The 20,194-nt window shown below is 42.0% G+C and overlaps 1 protein-coding gene across 1 annotated transcript in view; it reads left to right on the top strand.

Moving 5' to 3' along the window:
* The window catches only part of Rnf217 (ring finger protein 217), a 107,793-nt gene that overhangs the window by 58,624 nt on the left and 28,975 nt on the right, over window positions 1–20,194 (top strand). The window contains 1 exon segment of the mRNA XM_051175494.1: window positions 18,185–18,418. Within this exon segment, the coding sequence (XP_051031451.1) occupies window positions 18,185–18,418 (234 nt within the window).

The raw sequence follows: 20,194 nt of genomic DNA, 5'->3' as shown, positions 1-20,194 counted from the left end.
CAAACAGAGCTCCTGGTTCATTCCCCGTTTTTTTTCAGGGGTGTGTGTGTGTGTGTGTGTGTGTGTGTGTGTGTGTGTGTGTGTGTGTGTTCACTGTTTTGTAGAAATCTCCATTTTAAGTTTTGTTTTAGAAGACCATTGGCTTGTGTAGTCACTATAGTCAATTGAGGTTTTGGCTTACATCTACTGACATCATGGAACATCTCCAATTTATTTCTAAGGTACATTTTTGTGGTTCTGGTATGTCCTGTTACAGTGACTGCTCTTTTGGTCATATGTGTGGCACAGTTATAGATGCACATAATGTCTGCTACTTGCTTTCTTACTAAAAAGCCATGTAGTTGGCGGAAAAAGTTTGTTTTTACTGTGACATGGAATGGGAAATACAAAACTTTAGTGCTTGTGGCTTTTAGATTTAGGGCATGATTGATTTGCTTGTCAAAAATCTGTCTCTGAATACTTCTTATGGCATCGCATGGAAGGTCTTCAGAACACATAATAGGACTGTATGCATTTTCTCTATGATTTTTGTCACTAGGAATCTGCCGTGAATCTGCCAGTTAAGTTTTCATATAGAAATTCCTTAACTCATGTAGATTTAGAATGCATTGGGGCAACATAGTGAGGTGAAAATCAAATCTTGCTTATTTCTGTCAAAAAGAAATGTTAGAAACTGAACTGTTTAGAGATGGGAAGGAAGACATGGTATGGCAGCCATCCCGAAGTCTAAATCCTCTGAGTGCCATGTGGAAATGCTCTGTGTATTTTTCACATAGTTTTGATTGTTGAATCATATTGTTTTACTTACTCAAAACAAAATTAAATTTAGAAAAAAAAAGGAAAATGTTAAAATGCAAGTCTAAAATGGTTGGTGGTGGCTCACGCTTTTAATCCCAGCTCTTGGAAGGCAGAGGCAGGAGGATCTCTGAGTTTGAGACCAGCCTGGTCCACAGAGCTAGTTCCAGGGTTACATAGAAAAATCCTGTCTTGAAAAACTAAAAGAAAAAATAAGGGAAAAAGCAAGCCTAAAAATAGAATAAGAAATGAACAAAGGAATTTAACTGTGTAGCAGATTGACTGCAATCAAGCCGGAGAACTAACTCAGAACAGTCACAGGCACCTTCCTGTGACAGTTGCTCAGAGAAATACACTCCAGGTAGAGGGGAAAATGTTTGCACCAGTTTTTCTCACTGCAGAAAAGAGTCACAGACCCATTATGAGACTAGAGGTGGAGGCTCGATGTGTATTCACGAGTTAGAGTAAGGAAGGGGAATAGATAGGTGATGTGTTTGATGCTGAAGGGTCTAGAAGTGCCCATGCTTAGAGACAAGTGCATCTCTAAAAACCCAGATCATGGATTTAAAGCAAAATCACCCCAACCCCACACACACCTTCAAAAAGAAGCAGAGCTCTGGAGAATCATCTGATTATAGCTCCAGGACAAGGAATTATTCAAGACTAATGCAGACCTGCCAAAAGATGCTGATGTAATAGGTTTCCACTGGCCAAACTTGGGACATTTGGAGAGATGGTAATGACTTGTAACATGATGATCAAAAAAGGGAATGCTGAGTATACAATATTCTAAGAAAAAAAAAAAAAAGAAAGAAAGAAAGAAAAAAAAGCATGGAAAATATTCTCTTACTCAAAAGAATTCCAGCTAATAGAGGTAAATGTAAAAGGAATACTAAAACTAGAAAAAAGCATTTTGCGAGCCCTAGTGCAATGTCTGATTCAGGGACAGGTCATCAACAGATGGGAAAGCCACCTTGTAAAATATTCTTGGGGATGTTTTGGAATGGAATACAGTGCCGTGTCTGTGTTATTTATTAACCCCAAAAGGAGAAGCATCGCTACATTGCAGAGCCCTGGCAGCCATCACTGTGACTGAGCGAGCCAACTTGCGGTTGACAGCACTGGGGAGCTGGGGTTGTGTTTGGGAAGACACAAGCACCAGGAAAAGTTCACCTGGGTTTTCGTAGGGTGATGTAATCAACACATCCGCATTGTGAGACAGTCTTCAAAATAACTGACCTGAATTTCTCACATTTTAATGACAGTATTCTAGGATGAAGGGCTAGAGCAGCTGGTCCGCTAGGACAGCCGAATAGACGCCGTGATCCTTGGTCGATGTTGAATCGTTTTTACAAACTAACTGTAAAGAACATTGGAGGGGAAATTAAGGAAATGTGAATATGGTATTTATTTATAGTAGGCAAACATACTTTATCTGTGCTGCTTTCTGATCACATAGTTGTAACTAAATAAATACTTCCAAATGACTAAGCCCAGTTTATAAAAAATGTGTGTGAGAGAGAAGATACGAAATGTTTCAAAATAGAAAGCTAGAAATAAAGTATTTGTTGGGTAGATTAAAACCATGTATATTTATTTTTTCTTTTTAAAAAGATATATTAATAGTGCTTTTCCAATAAAGGAATTTGACATTTTTAAATTTGCAAACAAGGGAGATTGGAACAGAATACAACATTGTATTTCCCTAAATGTTGGTTAGCTCTGAGAAATGTTTTGGAAATATAGGAGGATCACATCATTTTGAGACCTCAAAGCAAAATTCCTTCTTATTTGCCAGGTAAGTGTACATCCTTTGAAAAGCACTTTACCTTAAAAAAAAAAAAAAAAATACCTGTAACCACCTGTTTCTTGAGAAAATGAAAAAAAAAGTGGTAAAATTATGTCTACAAAAATCATATATTGCCAGTTTTGCATATGAGATTAAAGTAGGGGCTGCCTTCTGGGCAAGAAGCCTGGAAGGTCCCCGAGGTCCCCACCTGCTCCCCCCCACCCCCAAGTGTGGTTTCTCTGGTACAGGGAGCTGGAGTGAGTGACCTGTGCCCTACAATAAGAAAGAGATGTTTATCCTTTGTCTCTATCTTGGGGACATCTGTCTGACAAGATTTTGATTATTCCGTTTCAATTTGTGTCAACAAATAAATACTAAGTCTGCTTGCATGCCAGACAGTACCCCTTCCCCCCGCTGTGTAGGATACCAAGTTTATAAAACAAACCCAGCCTGTGCCTATGAGACGTAGGCAATCCATGGTAGAGAATGGACTTGTTTAAGGGGCACGTGGACATTAAGCTGTTGAAGTTGTGAGAGCCTAGTGTCCTGAAGTCCTTGCCTTTTTGTACCATCATGCCTCTCTTTCTCAAAAATGGAGGACTGGGCCCAGGCATCCAGATGGTTGGGCCCTTTACAGAACCATGATTCATGGACCTGAGATCTGGTTGTATGTTTTTTTAAATTGCCCTGCTTTCTGATGCTAATTACTGCAGTGAGGCTGCCAAGTAAACATCTGCTCAGGGCTGGATTCTGGATAAAGGCTCCTCTTCGGCTAGGCTTGCAGGGAAGTCTTCATGCTTCACACAGATATTAGATAATCTCCATGAATACTGCATGGTGTGGGATCGGGCTGTGTTAGGCCAGTAAGTGGCTAGAAACCTCACTGAAAGGGGGAAAATGTACTGGCCTTCAGTAAAGTTAGCAATGTATACATTCATTAACATAATGGCATTGCTGTTTTGTTTGCTGAATTGAAAGGATGAGGGGTGTGTGTGCCCCCCCCCTTTTTTTAAGGTGATCGTCATCCATAGAGAAAATGGTAGTAAAGTGGTTGGTATTATATAGAATTAATACAGCCCTGGCAAATCAGTTTGACAGTATTGTTTCAAGAATATTAGTATAATCATTCCTTTTGACCAGAATTTCAGTTCTGGGAGTGTAGCCTAAGAAAATAACCTCAAATAGAGAGTATTTTTGAACCGAGATATTCTTCCCACATTCGTGCATTAAGCTGGAAACAGTGTCCACATGGAGGTTGACTATATGGCTTCTCACTCAGGGGTTACAGAATGTTCAGAAACGTTCTCTGCTTCTTGGATACTGGAAAGTGACCACAGACAGTAATATCATGAAAAGAGCTCACAGTACATGGGTGTGGAAAGGTAGGACCAAGTTACATGTAGTCTAAATGTGATATAAATATAGTATATATATAGGATTTATATATATATATATATATATATATACACACACACACATATATGTATATACATATATATAGAGAGTACATTCTCAAGGAAATCAAAGGACCTGTTTAAAATAATAGCATTTGGATGATAAACCAAAGCCTGATTTTTCTTCTTTCCATGTCTCTTTTATAAAATCAGTTATGCAGATACAGTTCATCTCATTTTCCCCATATAAATGAAACAATTAGGAAAATCGGTTATTATATCCTTCAGTAAGTAAGAACATCTACTAGCCAAAGCTGTCACATGTTTCCTAGAGCTCTGCAAACCCCCCACTATGTCTTCATCAGAAAAAAGGAAATACAGAGGCTACAGCTGCAGAGTAAATAAGTACAGCTTTTGCAAGTCATTTTGAAGGTATGTCTTAAGAGTCTTATAGTAATCGCACACTTTGACCCAGCAGTACAGTCCATTTCCCTGGTACTACCCAGTGATACCCAAATTACAGCCTCTTGTTTTTTTTTTGGGGGGGGGGGGAGTAGATGTTTCAGGTCTCTCTTATGAAATGATTATTCAACAATTAGATAAAAATTTGTATAGTTGTATTATATCTAGCAGAAATACGTTAACATCTTAGTCGGCCAGTGAAAGTTTGGTAACTAAAGTATTAGTAAATGTCAGCAACAAATGTTTGGGTTATATATGTTTGGTCACAAATAAGAGAAAGCCTCCTTGGGTGGGGTTCTTCTTGGCTGATGGTTTCAGAGGATTCTGCAGCTGGCTGGATCTATTGTTTCTTGGCTATGGGATGTGTGAACATTATGATGGAAAGTTGTTGTCTATATACTTTCCAGGAAGCAGGGAGGATTGGCAGGATGGGGCCAACTACAAGGTCTACTTTTCCTGACCACACCCCTCAAGCATGCCCTGCCTTCCTGAATGTCATTACCTCCCAACTTAGGGCTTTGTTTCCTATGAGTTCGCATAGTGAGAAGTTTTCATTTTATTTGAATATAAGGGTATGGAAAATTTTAATTTGTAAAATGTGATGATCAGAATTGTATCTTAGAAATAACACTTTGAAAAAAAAAAAAAGAACCCTGTACACAGTTAGCGGTGATGTTAGCACAGTTGTTCTAAGAAACAGTTACACAAAACTACCATATAATCCGTTGACCCCACTTGTGTATTTTCCCCAAAGGAAATACAATAGTGGTGTTGCCAACCCATTGTAGCCCTGGTTGTAGCCGTGATGTGGAAACAGCCCAAATATCCATTGGTGGATGAGAGGATGAAAAAGGGACAGACAATGAGGATGGTCATGAGATGAAAGACACTCTGTCATTTGCTGTAACCTAGAGGGCGTTGTTTTGAACAGGATAAACCCCATTACCACACAGTTTCACATAAACTCCAAATCTGAAAGCACCCAACTAATGGCAGTGAAGACTAGAGTGGGTTAAGCAGGTCTGGGGAAAGGAGGGACAAGGGAGATCCAAAGGCTGCCAGAGATGTCAGTTCAGACGACGACACAGCAGCCTTGAAACAGGAATGTAAGCGTTTAAATTCACTGAATACGTAATTATAAACATTGAACAGTTACACATATGTGGCATCTCATTTGGATTTTAAAAGCCCTTCCTGGTACAATGAATGCTAAAACTTGCTTAGTATCTGATAATCACATCTCAGTGTGCTTCTCAAAGAGGGAAGTTACATTATAGTTACGATTCTTTGCAATAATTAAAGAAAAAACATTTACTGCACTATAAATTCCTGAATCTAAACATTGTACTTACCTATTAGGCACAGCTTTATTTTGTAATTAGTCATGAAGTTTTCTCTTATGCTGCTGTCTTTTGTTTTTTCTGGGATGGTCTTACTGTGTTGCTCCAGCTGGCCCCTGATTTAATGGTCATTCTTTCTCTGTGTCATAGGTGTGAGCCACCGCGCCCACTCTCTTTAACTGTCCAGTGGAGAACTATCCATTAAATACAAGCATTTCTTTTAGACCCAAGAATTCTTACCTAAGGCATCCATCTACTAAGTAATTTTATATAGTTGATAACATGTGTAAAATATTATGCATTCCAGCATTGTTTGACACACCAAAGGACTAAGAATAATGTAAATATCAATGTGGTCAGTATGACTGGTTACAGCACATGATACACTGTACTGGGAGTTATGAAAAAACAGGAAAACCGATGCATGTTAATATAAACACAGCTCCAGGATGCATTGCCTGGTGAAGAGAGTAAGACAAGCATTATTCACTAATTGAGTTTGGGGAGGATGGAGTAGCTCTTTGCATGTCTCAGTCTCTAGAAGGCAACCTCAGCTCTGTGTGAAGGTGAATAGGAGCTGGATGGCGGAGATCCAGGCTTGTACTTTGTACTTGTTATTTTAAGATCCATGAGAATTTACGGCACATGTGCTTAAATGTTTAAATTGCTTAAGTAAATGATTATAAAAATTCAGAGTGTGGCGGGGAAACACTTAAATGATACAGGAGGGTGGAACTGCCTCTATGAAGTCCAGTAGCCAGTTGCTTTAATTATTCAGTATTTGCTGTTGCCCCCTCCCCAGTGTGTGCATGCTGTATGTGTGAGTGTTGTCAATGTGCGCTTCTCATAGTGTGTGTCAGAGGACAGCCTCAGGTGTTGGTCTTCAGCTTCTGTCTTACCCGAGATCAAATCTCTCATTTCCTGGGCTGCCTGGCCCAGGAGTTTCTGGAGACCCTCCCCTCCGCCTCGCCTCCCGTGTTAGCATAGGAGCACTGGCGTTGTGAGCATACGCGCTGCACATGGCTGCACATGGGTCCTGGGAGGATTCAGACACTAGTCCTCATGCTTGCTGGGGAGTTCTTTACCCACTAAGCCACCCCTCCCCCACAGGCCACATACTGAGTCTTCGGGTGCTGTGGAAGAGTCTCTACTCTGAAGCAACTGTCCTATGGCTCCTCTCTGAGAATTTGAGATGCTGAGCACACCTTGATGGTGCCTCCACTGGTCATGTGGGGTCATCTTTTCTGAAATCCTTCTATGTCCTTTGACCTTTTTTTTTTTTTTAACTGGGTTGGTTGTCTGTATCTTTAGGGATATGTAACACTTGTCATTTCTAATTCGTGAATACCGTCTCATAGTTTTGAGTTTCCACTCTCCTAACTGTTTACTGGGGAGCATAGGTTTAAACTGACCCATTTCTATAATGAATGTTTCCTGTCAAGTGTAAGAAACCTTTCCATTCCAACAATGTTCTCGGTCATCTTCAGAAGCTCCCTTTTTTAGCTTTCATGTATGTAACTCTAACTCACCTCATGTAAAGTGTACCGTCAAGGACTAATTTTGGAGGATATTTAAGGGACCCAGATGAGTTACTGAAAAAGCTGGCTGCCACCCTGCTGTGTAGCTTCCCTGTAGGGTGGGTTTTTGTTGCAATGACTGTCCTCATGTCAGTGTCACGCTATTGTAATCCCTGTAGCTCTCTGATTACTTTTAAATCTTGTAGAACAAGTTTTACTGCTGTGTTTCTCTAGATCCAGTGTTTGCTTAGTCCACTCATGCCTTTCTAATCAAATACCACAAGCTGGGGAGCTGTTCTAATTGAGACATTGAAAGCCCCCCAGAGCTTTAGGTGTGGGAGGCTGGTTCACACCCTGGGGTGCTATAGGAAAATTGGGTTCCTTTAGGAGGGGGGCCTAATGCAAGACAGGTAGGACACTGGTGACATGTGCCTGAAGGGGACATTAGGATGGTCCCTCCCTTTGTCCTCCACTTCCTAGATGCCACTAAGCCCTCCTCTTACGCCACATTTTCCTGTCACATACACCACTGTGCTACCGAGACCGTCTGTGTCTCGTAGACTGCTGCTTCCCAGTGAGTCCTCTCAACATGGATGGAGAGAAGCACATACATCTCTGGGGCATGTTTCATAAGGGCACTGATCCCACCTGCCGGGGCTCCATCCTCATGACTCAGTCACCTTCCAAAGGCCCAGTCTCTGATACCTATGCTGGTAATTAAATGTCAATATGTGAGCTTTGGGGAGGTCACACAGGAGCAAGTGTCATGATTGTGCATGTGTGTTTTCAAGTTACCTTAGAGTTTTGAGCCCACCTTCCCTCCAGAATAAAAAAGAAAACTGCTAGAAATTTCACTGAACTTGAATTTATTTGCAGCTCCTAATGTTGAATCTTGTAGTTCAAGAATGCAGCATGTCCTTCTATTCATTTACTGCTTTTCTAACACCAAAATACATCAGATGTTTCTGTGAGGAAGTATTTTTACATTTATTTCTGCTGGAAATGTTTATATCTAAAATGTCATTGGCTCTTGAACATTATTTTGAATTTCTCATAACCAGTCTATAGATGTGCATGAGATTGTGTATCACTGACCTACTTAGCGTTCTGGTCTGTGTGGAGCGAGGAAGTCTTGAATGAGTGTGTAAGGAGTGGATGTAGTCCCAAGTGAATGTGTTTTGTTCACAAGAGCACAGCTATGTCAACAACCCCAGTGCCTCAGACCCATGGGGACTGCGGAGCCTTCCTTTGGTGAGGCTCAGAGGAGCGGCAAAACCTTCCCAGGGCCCAAGTGTGGATGTTGACAGCCTGTGCAGAAACTCAGCCACAGCTTCCTCCTGCCAGATGACCGCAGCCCAAGACAGCAGCGCCACAGAGCTGTTGTGTACACCCGTTCAGCTGTGTACAGTAACCTGCCTCTGATTCAGACGCACAAAATGAACACGCCCAATTTCTGATTGCAGTTGCTGCTGTTGGTGTTCCATCAGGCCCCAGCTTTCTCTTCATGTGTCTGTGTCTGTCCTTTCTTTATTCCCTTCATCAGCTCCAGTCAGGTCAGGTTTCCAGGAGCAAGGTGTGCAGCGTCCTGCACTGGCTAGATTCACATTTAGTTCCAGGTGATTATCTGTTAGAACTGGAATTTTCTACCCGTACGATCTTGAACTCTGTAAGTCGTGGGATTTGAGTTGTTCATTTCCAATGGTTTCGCTCTCGTTCCTTTTTTTTGGTCATCTTGCTTTGGTCATGAGCTCTAGTCAGGGTTGAATAATGGTGACATTGGCTATAACTTGTCCAACTTCAAGGAGAAAAATTTTAAAATTGTGATGTTTGAAGGGGGTTTATGTAGCTATTTCTCATCACATTAAGGAAATTTCCATGTGACCTTAGTTTGCTATGTTTTTCTGTGTGTGATGATCAAATAATTTTTTTTCTCTTTTATTGTGTTTTAAGTTTTATTTTTTCAAAACTAAGATTTAAAAATAAATGGTCTTAGGCCTTAGACTGGTGCTACCTGGTATTTGTCTCCTCACCCGCAGCCGTTCCGGACCTCTTGCCTTCCCCATGAAGCACAAGGAGCTTTCCCAGTTCAAGCCTGACCCTCTCCAGCATTTCTCCTTTCCTGAGGAAAGCATGGGACTGGCGAGCTGTCCCATGTTTCTCCAGTGCTGGCCAGAATCATTCTATTAACTACTACTTTCAGGACATCTGTGTGTCCTGTTGGATCGTGGTTTCTATTATCATCCGGGTGTGCTCTGCAATTACTGTTTCACTGCCCACAGGTACTACTTCTGCCTCCTAAATTCTCACTACCCCATCTTCTAAGGTGATCCTTGAGCCTCGAGGGGAGGGGTGTGACACAGACATCCCAGTTTGAGCTGAGCCCTCCGTAGTCTCTTAAGCTCTGCATGTTGACAGTTGTAGGTGTCTATATTAACCTCCATCTCATGCAAAAAGTTTCTCTAATGAAAGTTGAGGAATATGTGGTCTATGCGCATAAAGAAAAGAACGTGTGTGTGTGTGGGGGGGCTCAGTTTGATACTATGCGCTTTTGGCAGGATAATAATATTAAATTCTTCCCATGGGCCAGTGGCATAAGCTCATTCAGGTTTATGGCCCAGTTAGTGGTCTAGACATGATTTTATCTTACTGTAACGGGCCTAAATCCATCCAGAAAGTGGCTGACGAATCCTATCACATCCCTGCCGTTATTGCACTAGTGGGTGTGTCTTGTCATGTCAGACCACTCAGTATTTCTAAGATGGCGTCCAGAGTTCACAGCTGGGTAGGACTGTTGGTTATGTTTCTTCCCTGGTAGCATGAGAGAGGCCTGTGACATGGTGAAAGCTAGCCAGTGGGGGTGGAACTTAGCTTGATTTCTCCATGTCCTGTGAATCACATCATCAACAACAGGGTCTTTGTGTGTGTGGGGGGGGGGAGTTCAAGACAGGGTCTCTCTGTGTAACATTCCTGGCACTTGCTTTGTAGACCAGGATGGCCCCAAAGCTCACAGAGATCTGTCTGCCTCAGCCTTCCTGGTACTGAGATTAAAGGCATACATCACCATACCCTGCTATATAACAAGTCTTATCAAGTCTTTGTGGCCATTGGTTTCTTACTGTTTCTAATACTGAGCGTTCATATCTGACTGCTCTTTCTTAGGAAATGGCTGAACCAGTTTCTTCTTGGCTCCCCTTGACCACCTTTTGTCAGCCATTTGTTCTTGACAAACACCATGGCTCTACTCAGAGAGCCAAGAAGGCCCTTTTGTACTTACTATTCGTGTGTGAATTGCCTCAACCGACAACCTTGCTTGCATTTTTGAAACATAGCCAACTTCATCATGACATCTCCCATGCATTGGCCTGTTTACTTGGCTAATACTTGGTCAGGGTTTTTGCATCAATGTTTATAGAAGAGATTGCTCAATATTGTTTTTTTCTTGCAACTTCATTTGCAGGTTTTGCTACCAGGATTATGCTAACTTCATAATCCAACCACTGCAGTGATTTCCTTCTCTCCTCATTCTTCCCCTTTTCTCCAAAAATTACTGTGTACTATTAATGTTATTTTATCCTTGGGTGCTTAGTGAATTTCCCTTCAAGGCACCTAGGGCTGAAGTTTTCCATTTGGTGATAAGCCTTTTAAAAAATATGCTTGAATTTTAATTAGTGTGTCTGTACTTGTGGTTGTGGTTAGTTCAAGACCTTAAATATGATTTTCTTTGTACTGACCCTGGTTGTACCTGAGAGAACTCTGGCTTGAAGATATCCCCCATTATGAAAAGAAAAAAACTCTTAAGTTGTCATCACAGGATGTTGTGGGAGCTGCTGAGTATACAAAAACCCAAACCAAAATAAAATCCCCACAACCCTGTGTGGATGGCTCAGTAGATAAAAACTTGTGCATGAACCAGGACAGGAGTTTGGATCTCCAGGATTCACCTAGAAACCCAGCAGGTGTGGCACCCGCCTGTATTCCAGGCACTCAAGAGGGAGAGATGGGGTCACAGAGCCATGTTGGATAGACAAATTAGCAAGCTTGGGGTTCAGCAAGAGAGCCTGCCTTGGTAAGCAAAGAAAGCAATCAGTAAAAATACCATCCTTTAATGTTTGGCCTCCTCAACCAAGTGCACGCACACACATGCTCATCCACACACACACACACACACACACACACACACACACACACACACACACACATGCCCCGCCCCCCCCCAAGAAAGCATGTGCCCCAGTAGAGCAGATGTCCACCTTCCTGTGGTTACAGATGCTGGAAAGCAGTGAGCTGGGGAACCATTAGCCCAGGGGTGCTCAGCACTCTCTGCATGTGGTAGTTTCCTACTGTGTCTTGCTGCTGCTCTCCATTTGTCGGGACCGAGGCAATATGAACAAAAGGCCGGAAACACCCTGTAAAGTCTCATGTCTAACACTTAAATTCAAAGTCCAAATCAGACTAAACATTTAACACATCGAATTTGAGGCCCTAGATTGTACTTTTTCCTGTCCTTTTCTTTGGAGAATTTAATTAATTAATCCACCACTTCAGAGGTCCCTCTCACCTTAGCCACTAAATTACTTTTGAGTTCTCTCATGTGGCAAATTAGCCATCTAGCTCAGGTGTTAAGTGGATAATTATGCCTCCTGCTGACACCTTTGAGATTGTTTTACAGTTAAGTAATTTTTTTTCTGACAAGAATGAACTTGTTCAGAAGAAACAGAGAACATATTTTTCAATGATGTAAGTAGTGGCATTAGCAGTGAACACAACACAACGTGAAGTAAGTTTATGGAGTTCCAGAACTTTAACGTACTGTAAACAGAAGTTAGCTGGCATATTGGAAACCTTGATTTGATACTAATAGACATGTGGGGAAATGTTTGGCATCAGGGTTATAGTTGCAAAGGAACTTCTTAGTTCTTGGAAACATGCAAATGTTTATGAAAGAAATGACACGATGTGTATTTGCTTCAGAATATGATGCAAGAACTAAGTGAGCTACATCCCCAAAGAAACAGCATTGATCATAAATTGACAGTTGTTCCAGTGGAAGAATGAATTTTTGAGAATTCATACTCCCTATCATATTTTTTTTTTTTACCATGCGTTTGTAATTATTCCTAGTGAAGGTTTTATAAAACATTAGGTAGATTTTAAATGAGGTGCTACTGTCAAACCCAAGTGGCAAAGACTGTCAGCACTAATTGATGCTGCCGAAGCCATGAAGGATGGCTTCATTGATTAGTCTACTTTGGGTGTCTGTTGTTTTTGTTCCTGTTACTATAAAAATGTTACTACAAAAGTAAAAAGGGTAAAAGTTGGAAAAAGAGAGCACTTGTGTACTAGAGGTGGCAATGTGCATCTCCTCAGCCAGGCTGGTGGAATGGCTCAGTGGGTAAGTAAGGATCCTTGCTGGTGAAACTGAACACCCGAGTTGAACCCCAGAAACCATGTAGTGGAGAAGTGACTCCTGCAACCCCCCCATTGACCCCCACGGGTGCTGCACAGGCTGACCCCCAAAATTAATTTCAAATGAATAAGTTACAGCAGCCATTATATGCAAATGATGGCTCCTCTTGATATATTTTGCTTATACATACATATATACAAAACAATTAAATATATATGTACATATATACACACACATTCAAAATAGTTAATATGTGAAAGAGTCATCTCCACTCCTATGCTTATTGAATTGTTGTTTACAAGAGCTAAGATATAGAATCAATCTGAGTATCTATTAATAGATGAAGAAAACATGCTTTCTATCAGGGGTTCTCAACCTTCCTAATGCTGTGACCCTTTAGTACAGTTCCTCCTGTGCTGATATATTGTTTATGATCTAATAAATCTGGCCTGAAGGATCAGAATGCAAAGCCAGCCACAGCCACAGAAGCTGGGCAGTGGTGTCCACACCTTTAATCCCAGGACTCAGGAGACAGAGGCAAACGGATCTCTGTGAGTTCAAGGACACCCAGGGCTACATGAATCAGTCTAAAAGAGTAAAAAAGCTCACACCTTTAATCCCAGCACTAGAGAGGTATATAAGGAAGAAGCAAAGGGTCTCATGTGAGATTCAGTTTCCAGTCACAGGGAAGACAGGATCTCTGTTTCAGCCTCTGTAGCGATAAGAGTTACTGGCTAGCTGCTTTGATTCTCTGATCTTATTAGATCATAAACAATATATCACCACAACCTCATGTTGTGGAGATCCCAGCCATAAGATTATGTTGTTAGTGCTTCATAACTAATTTTGATACTATTATGAATCGTAATGTAATTTTTTAAGGGGTCGAGACGTACAGGTTGAGAACCACTGCTTTGTATTGTCACATTTATAAATACGTGTACACACACATTGGAGTACTACTTCATCCTTGAAAAAGAGGAAATCCTGTCATCTGAGACAGCATTACAAATGTTGAGTGACATGTTGAGTGAAGTAGGCAGACGCAGAAAGGAAAATGCTAGATGATTTTAGTCAATTTAGAGCCTGAAAAGGATGAAGTCTTAGAATTTGAAATAGCTATAATTATTCGGAGCTGGCTGGCAGCAGCAGTGGGAGACACACAGGCTGTTAGGCAGATGCTGCTCCAAGGACAGACATCTCAGAAGAAACAAATTCAAGGGGACAGTTGTCCAGTACGGTGACCGCAGTTAAGTATAATAAGCTTGAAGACTGCTAAGAAAGTAGGATTCATTGTAAAATAAGTAATATTGGAGCCATGTAGCCAATCCACAGTGTATCCGTATTTTAAAGTATCATGTGTAGCACTCAGATAATTTTTTTGTCAATTTCAAAAGGATCCCATTGGTCTCACTTACAAAATTCACACTGGCTGCTCCTTAGTACCAAGTTCAGATACCAGCAGCCTGCTCCCTGGGCATCTGGTGGGATCAGGCTTCAGCAGAGACCCGCTGTCTTCTTAGCCTGTGCCTTGGCTCCTGGGGGCTACATTCTCCAAGAGCGCCTTCCATGTTTGCTTGTTTGTTTTTAATGTGACCAGTTACTCCTCCTTTAAGGCCTGGAAATGATTCATATTGAATTTGTAATTTAATCTGGAATTCTTAATATGATCAGCAAGGCCTATATGGTCATATCCCACCAGGCACTCCAGCTTCATTCCACATGTTTCTGTCCTTGACTTAGTAAATGTCATCCACTGGCCTGTGTTCTGAACATAGGCAAATTAGGTTCCCCCTGTCTGGGAGCCACAGTCATTGGTCCCTTTGCCTGTGGAAAGTTTCTCTGCATTAGAGCTCCTCAGGCCCAGTGGAAAGTGCCACTTCTCCATCACGGCAAAGATTGTTATCTGTATTTTCTTTTTTTATTTCTTCCAGCAAGCCTAGCATAGCCATCCCCTTCTATCTCTCTAGGAGTCCCTCCTAGTGCCTATCCTATGGAGCCCACAATTTGCTGCGGTCCTACAGGTGACTAATTGTAGTGTTATGCTATTATGCCATGTACCACCCTTAATGCTGAACAACTATTGCATGTAGAACAAGTTTCATTTTCTTAGTGTTAAAGGGCTTTTCTAAGTGTCTCCTTGAATTAACAGAATATATATTACTGGATAAATAAATGAATACTCACTGCTTACTCAAGATACCTGTCTAATAATCTTTTGAGACAACCACTCTAAAAACTATACACACGTAGCTGCCCAGAGTCAGATAGGTCATTAGTCACACTGTGCATGAGAAGGGGGTGTTCTTTACAAGGAAGTATGAGTAATTGAAAGGCTTGAGTCATTGTTCTAACTGCCAATTATTGGCTTCCTGACAATAATTCAGGTTCTGAACGCGCAGGTCTAGAGTTGGTCAGGAAACTTAAACTCGCAGAAGACTTTTTCCAGGGTCTTTTTTGTGCAGTTGTTCTAGAAGTTAGTTACATCTTACACCAAGGAAGCCAGAAGAGAGAGGGCCAGATGGAGACAGGATAATGGGATTGCTAGCTGGCGATTGGGTAGTATGTGCAGCATGTCATCCTGTGATGGGTAAAAGGTTGTGTGAGGTCCTGGCTCAGTGGTGTGGGGTAAGGATTTCGGAACTTTGAGAAAGAGTAGAGACTTTGAAAACTACAGGAAATGAGGTGTCCATGGAAATGGAACAGATTTGCCGAAAGAGCCAAGAACCCTTGAAATAGAAGAGCAGGTGCCTGGCTGGATGTTGCATGGCATCCTAGGGTGGTCAGGTAATCAATACCCTCTGCTCCAAGAGTAACAAGATAGCCTTGTCCTTGGGATGCCTGGGATGGTTCTACTCTTCACACTGCACGGCATTCCATAAGGCCCGACTGTTTCCAGATAGCTATAAAAATGCTGCGTCCACCACTACCACTCATATGGTTAAAATACGAAATACACAGGTAGAGGAAGGGTAAATTCAAGCATCAAGCTGGAAACAGGTAGCCCGGGCTCTTCAGCACAAAAGTGGTCTGCTCTCCAGTAAACGAGAGAAACTGAGTACTTGTCTGTTTCTGTAGGGGAAAAAGTCCAGGGTCCTCAGATATCGTAATGCCCTACCCTTGTGCTCTGACCCAAGTTCATGTTTACAGCCTCTTCTGCACTCAGACTTGGGGTCCAGTCTATTCGTCAACCCCGCTTCAAGGGTGTAATCTTAAATCCACATGAATGGTTGCTGTGTAAACCAATGCAGTAGGGGTGAATAAAGCCTGGCACCCCTGCCCTCGAGAACTCTGCATTTGCCTCCAGGCCGTTCACCGTGTTGGCTCTTTTGGCTTCGTGGAGCAGCTTCATCCTTATTGGCTGAGTTCCATTGATCTCAGCCGGTTTCACCCAGATCTGAAGTAACCAAGCTTCCGCCATCTTTTGGTGACAAGGTGCGTGCGTCACCCTGTCAGGCTGACACTGTCATCACTCTGCGTCCTGACTGCCTGCCTTATTCCCGATAGGCACCTGCCATCTTGGTGCCCCATTCTGAGCAGGGCTTCACAGATACCTACAGAGCATTAAAAGAAGGAACATCTTACCATTTTAAAATATTTGTTCACAGACTTCATAAACACAGACTCTTACTATTCCCTGGATATTTTTGTCTCTATGAAACGCTTATACGGACTTCTTTCCTGAGGTGTAACTTAAAATAACCTATTATAAAACATAATTGGAAAGCGAGGTGTAGAGGCACACCCATCACTCAGGTGCCTGAGCAGATAGGACTGCAATTGGAGGGCTATAAATTAAAAGGTCTGAAGGTCTAGTTTACTCCAGAGACATTACCAAATGTATGTATGTATGTGTGTGTGTGTGTGTGTGTGTGTGTGTGTGTGTGTATGTGTGTGTGTGTGTATATACACATTTATCCAGAAGGCCACAGAGCTAGATTGGGAGAGAAGGATGTTACCATTAGCATTCGGAATGGGAACTAGATACCACTTGCAATAAACATGACAGACAATGATTAAAACAAAAAAGTCTAACACAACTCATTTTTAAGAGACAGGGAAATTTGAATAGAGAGGGATCAGGATGTCTTCCAAAGCAGTAAAGGGTGACTCTAGCCACAGCACTACGATCTCCTTGCCTCCACCCTCACAGTGTGACAGAGAGTGACACTAGAAATGCACACAGCAAGCAATTACAACTCTGTGATTTTGACGTGCGACTCTGACATTCTGAGAAATGTAACACACCCACCCACAAGAGAAGAGAACTCAGGAAGGAAGATTGAGGCAGAAATGGGAAAAAGGCACATGGTCTGGAGAAGAGCAAAAACATGGTCGAAAGGAGCAACTGAAAATAAAAATCTTAAAAACTCACACTTTCGGCTTTGCTGTTCATCAGATATAAACTTGAGAAAGAGTAGGTAAGAAGTTAGTGGCAGAAGGATGCTGGGAAGGACATGGTAGTGCCAGGAAAAGCCATGAGCTAACCTGATGATAACGTAGAAGAATCTGGCTGGCTTCAATAAATACCCTTATCAATATATTAGTTTACTGTTGAAGTATAAATCACCGTATAGTTTTACATTAAAGTTGTCTGAAATGTGTCACAAACAGGTTTACTTTCTAAATACCTTCATAATAATCATTTAAGTATGCTCGTAGTTATAACTAGGTTTTTACCATTGTACTTACAATGTCTTTACCCCACCAATGTATTTGTAGTTGTTTTATATTTATTCATTTGATGTATGTGTAGGGAAGGGGACGTGCTTGTGCAAAGTGTGCACACGGAGGCAGAGAGGAACTTTTGGAAGTTGGTCCTCTTCTACTGCGTGGGTCTGGGGGATTGAACTCCTCGGTAGGTTGAGTGGCAAGTGCCTATGCCTGCTGAGCCATCTCAGCCACCCAGGTTTCTCTTGCTTTCCTTTTCCTGCTTACTTGTAAGATTGTGATAACATCAGAGCTATTTATGTGCTGGTAAGGGAAGGGCCAGAGAAAACATTAATTCAGGGTTATTATTTTTTTTTATAAACTAATAGCTATTATACATAAACACTTCTTAAGAGTTCTCCTTTTAGAGATGTGCCCAAAGCATAGTGTTGAAAAAGTGCAGTGAGTTGAGATCTCTGAAATGCCTTTGGTTGGCAGGTCTCAGGATGCTGATGCATCTGAAGACTTATAGCTGGCTTGTGCCTGTGTGCTCTCTTATCCCCCCAAAAGGTAAAGTGGTCATTTTCTTCTTTAATATGCCCGTGGATCGTCAAATAAGTTCACAAACATAATTGTCAGAGAGCCCTTAAGCATCCTACTGATCACGGTTTTTGGTATTCAATGTAAGGTTTCAAAATGACTAGTTCCTTATGCTATCTGGAAAGAGAGCTGATAACCTTTTCTTGAAAGCATGTTGTATGCAAAAACAAATAACAAAGAACCTTAATAACCAGTGGTCTTTTTTTTTTTCCTTCTGTCCTTTCACACAGGTACAACTTGGCCAAGTAGAAATCAAATGCCCAATCACAGAGTGTTTCGAAACCCTGGAGGAAACTACTGTTGTCTACAACTTGACTCATGAAGACTCCATCAAGTATAAGTACTTCTTGGAACTTGGCCGAATTGACCCCAGCACCAAGCCCTGTCCTCAGTGCAAACACTTCACAACCTTTAAGAAGAAAGGACACATCCCCACTCCTTCCAGATCAGAAAGCAGATACAAAGTAAGCATGCTCTCCTGATCAGTAGGTTAAAAGTCACAGGATGGGAGCAGTCATGACAGGCTGACTAGTGGTGGGTGTGGCCTGGACTTCTTTCTCCTATCCCTAATCCAGAGCCCGAGGTAAGCCTATGTTGCCTGTAATTCTAACGTGGTTTGCGGAGACCATTGCTAAGGGATCTCCCTGGACGATTTAACTGGTTTTCTATTTGACCTTCATCATGTTGGAAATTATTTTAATAACCTAATGGATGGCTGATCTTTGGAGTCACAGTCATCACTGTTAACAAGTGCTAAGTAAATACTGGGGCTTTTCATCCCCTTATTTTTAAATTATGAGCTTGACTCTTTCAATGGTCTCAATTTCCATTTCTTCAACCTTTGTTTATTATGAGCAAAACTTGTGTAAAACATCATTCATTCTCTATTTGCCAAATGTAGAATGCTGCTGTGTGTTTGGCATTTACTACCATAGGTGACGAACAAATGTGACACTGTCCCTGCCTCAAAAGTCTCACAAGGGTGTGTTGGCCAGTTTTCTGTTGCTATAACAGATATCTGCGATGATCGACTTATAGAGGGAAAAGGTTTGTGTTGTCTATTGGCCAGCTTGGGACATCTTAGTCTAGGGAACTTTAGCCTGCTCCTTTTGGGCCTATGTAGGAGAACCAGCTGAACAAAACTACTCATGTTGTGGTTGTAGGGGGGAAGGCGTTGGAGTTCTAAGGGCATAGCCTCAGTGATCTGAAGGCTTGCCATTAGCTCTTGCCTCCTAAAGCTAGAACACCTGTCACTAGTTTCACCCTAGGAGCAAGCCTTTATTTACCATATAGCCATCTGGGGGCAGTGCTTAAGATGCAATCTGTTGCCGAAGGGACATATGTAATAGAGTATGTAAGTGAGTACTTGGGTAGGCACTAGCTAGGATGGTTCTTCCTAGAGAAGGATTGGCTGACACAGAGGAAAGCTGTTAAGAGAAAGCATGAGTCAGTGCTTAGGCCCAGAGGCTGAGGCTGGTTGTGTTGGAAACAGGTGAGGAAAGAAGGGAGAGGCAGCTGGGAAGATGGGCAAGTGCAGGTCAGGCTGGGTCTTGTACAGTGTGTTCACAAGTTGGAATTTAATTCTGTAGGTAGCAGAGAGAAATCAGACAGGCAGCATACAGAGGCTGCCACAGAGGGCAAGACCAAGAACAGGAACCATAGACTGAGTTATGGGACACAGCCTAGAGAGCTGAGACACAAGAGTGCATCAGCCCTGCCCAGAACAATTGTCCGGCAGTGTGTTGCACCACAGTAGGAGCCTGGCCTGCAGCAGAGGAAAGAACTTTCAGTATGAGGTCCACGAGGCTGCTGGATGGTTCTGCCCTTCACCATTGCAGCCTCTCCACTTAGGGGCAGTTCCTGCCCATGTGCTGTGTTTTAGAAACAGTGGCCACTCCATTATTCATTCTGTAGCCTCGAGGAGGCTATGGTTTATCGAATTTTCCTCCCCTTCAAAGAGTCCTGCTTGGTTAGTCAAAGTCTCTTCATGACTAATTGGCCTCGAGGCCACTCGGCTCTCATAGCTGTAGTATTTTATTTGTGGTGGTGTTATTAGGTACTCTAGTCTCTTTAAGTCATAACTGTCCAGAAAAGTCTTTTGTTAAAGCCTGCCATCTTGAGATTATGAAATTGTGTAAGGGAAACAATGTCCTACAGAGTCATTGAATCTTAGTAGACTATTTTTTATTTCATGCTTTGTATTCTTAGGTTATTCAGAGGAACTACTCCATTTGCATTTT

The sequence above is a fragment of the Phodopus roborovskii genome, unplaced genomic scaffold (genome assembly GCF_943737965.1).
Source record: "Phodopus roborovskii unplaced genomic scaffold, PHOROB, whole genome shotgun sequence".
Lineage (NCBI taxonomy): Eukaryota > Metazoa > Chordata > Mammalia > Rodentia > Cricetidae > Phodopus > Phodopus roborovskii.
Note: the sequence above shows the minus strand (reverse complement) of the source record. Positions and strands in the feature narration are given on the sequence as shown.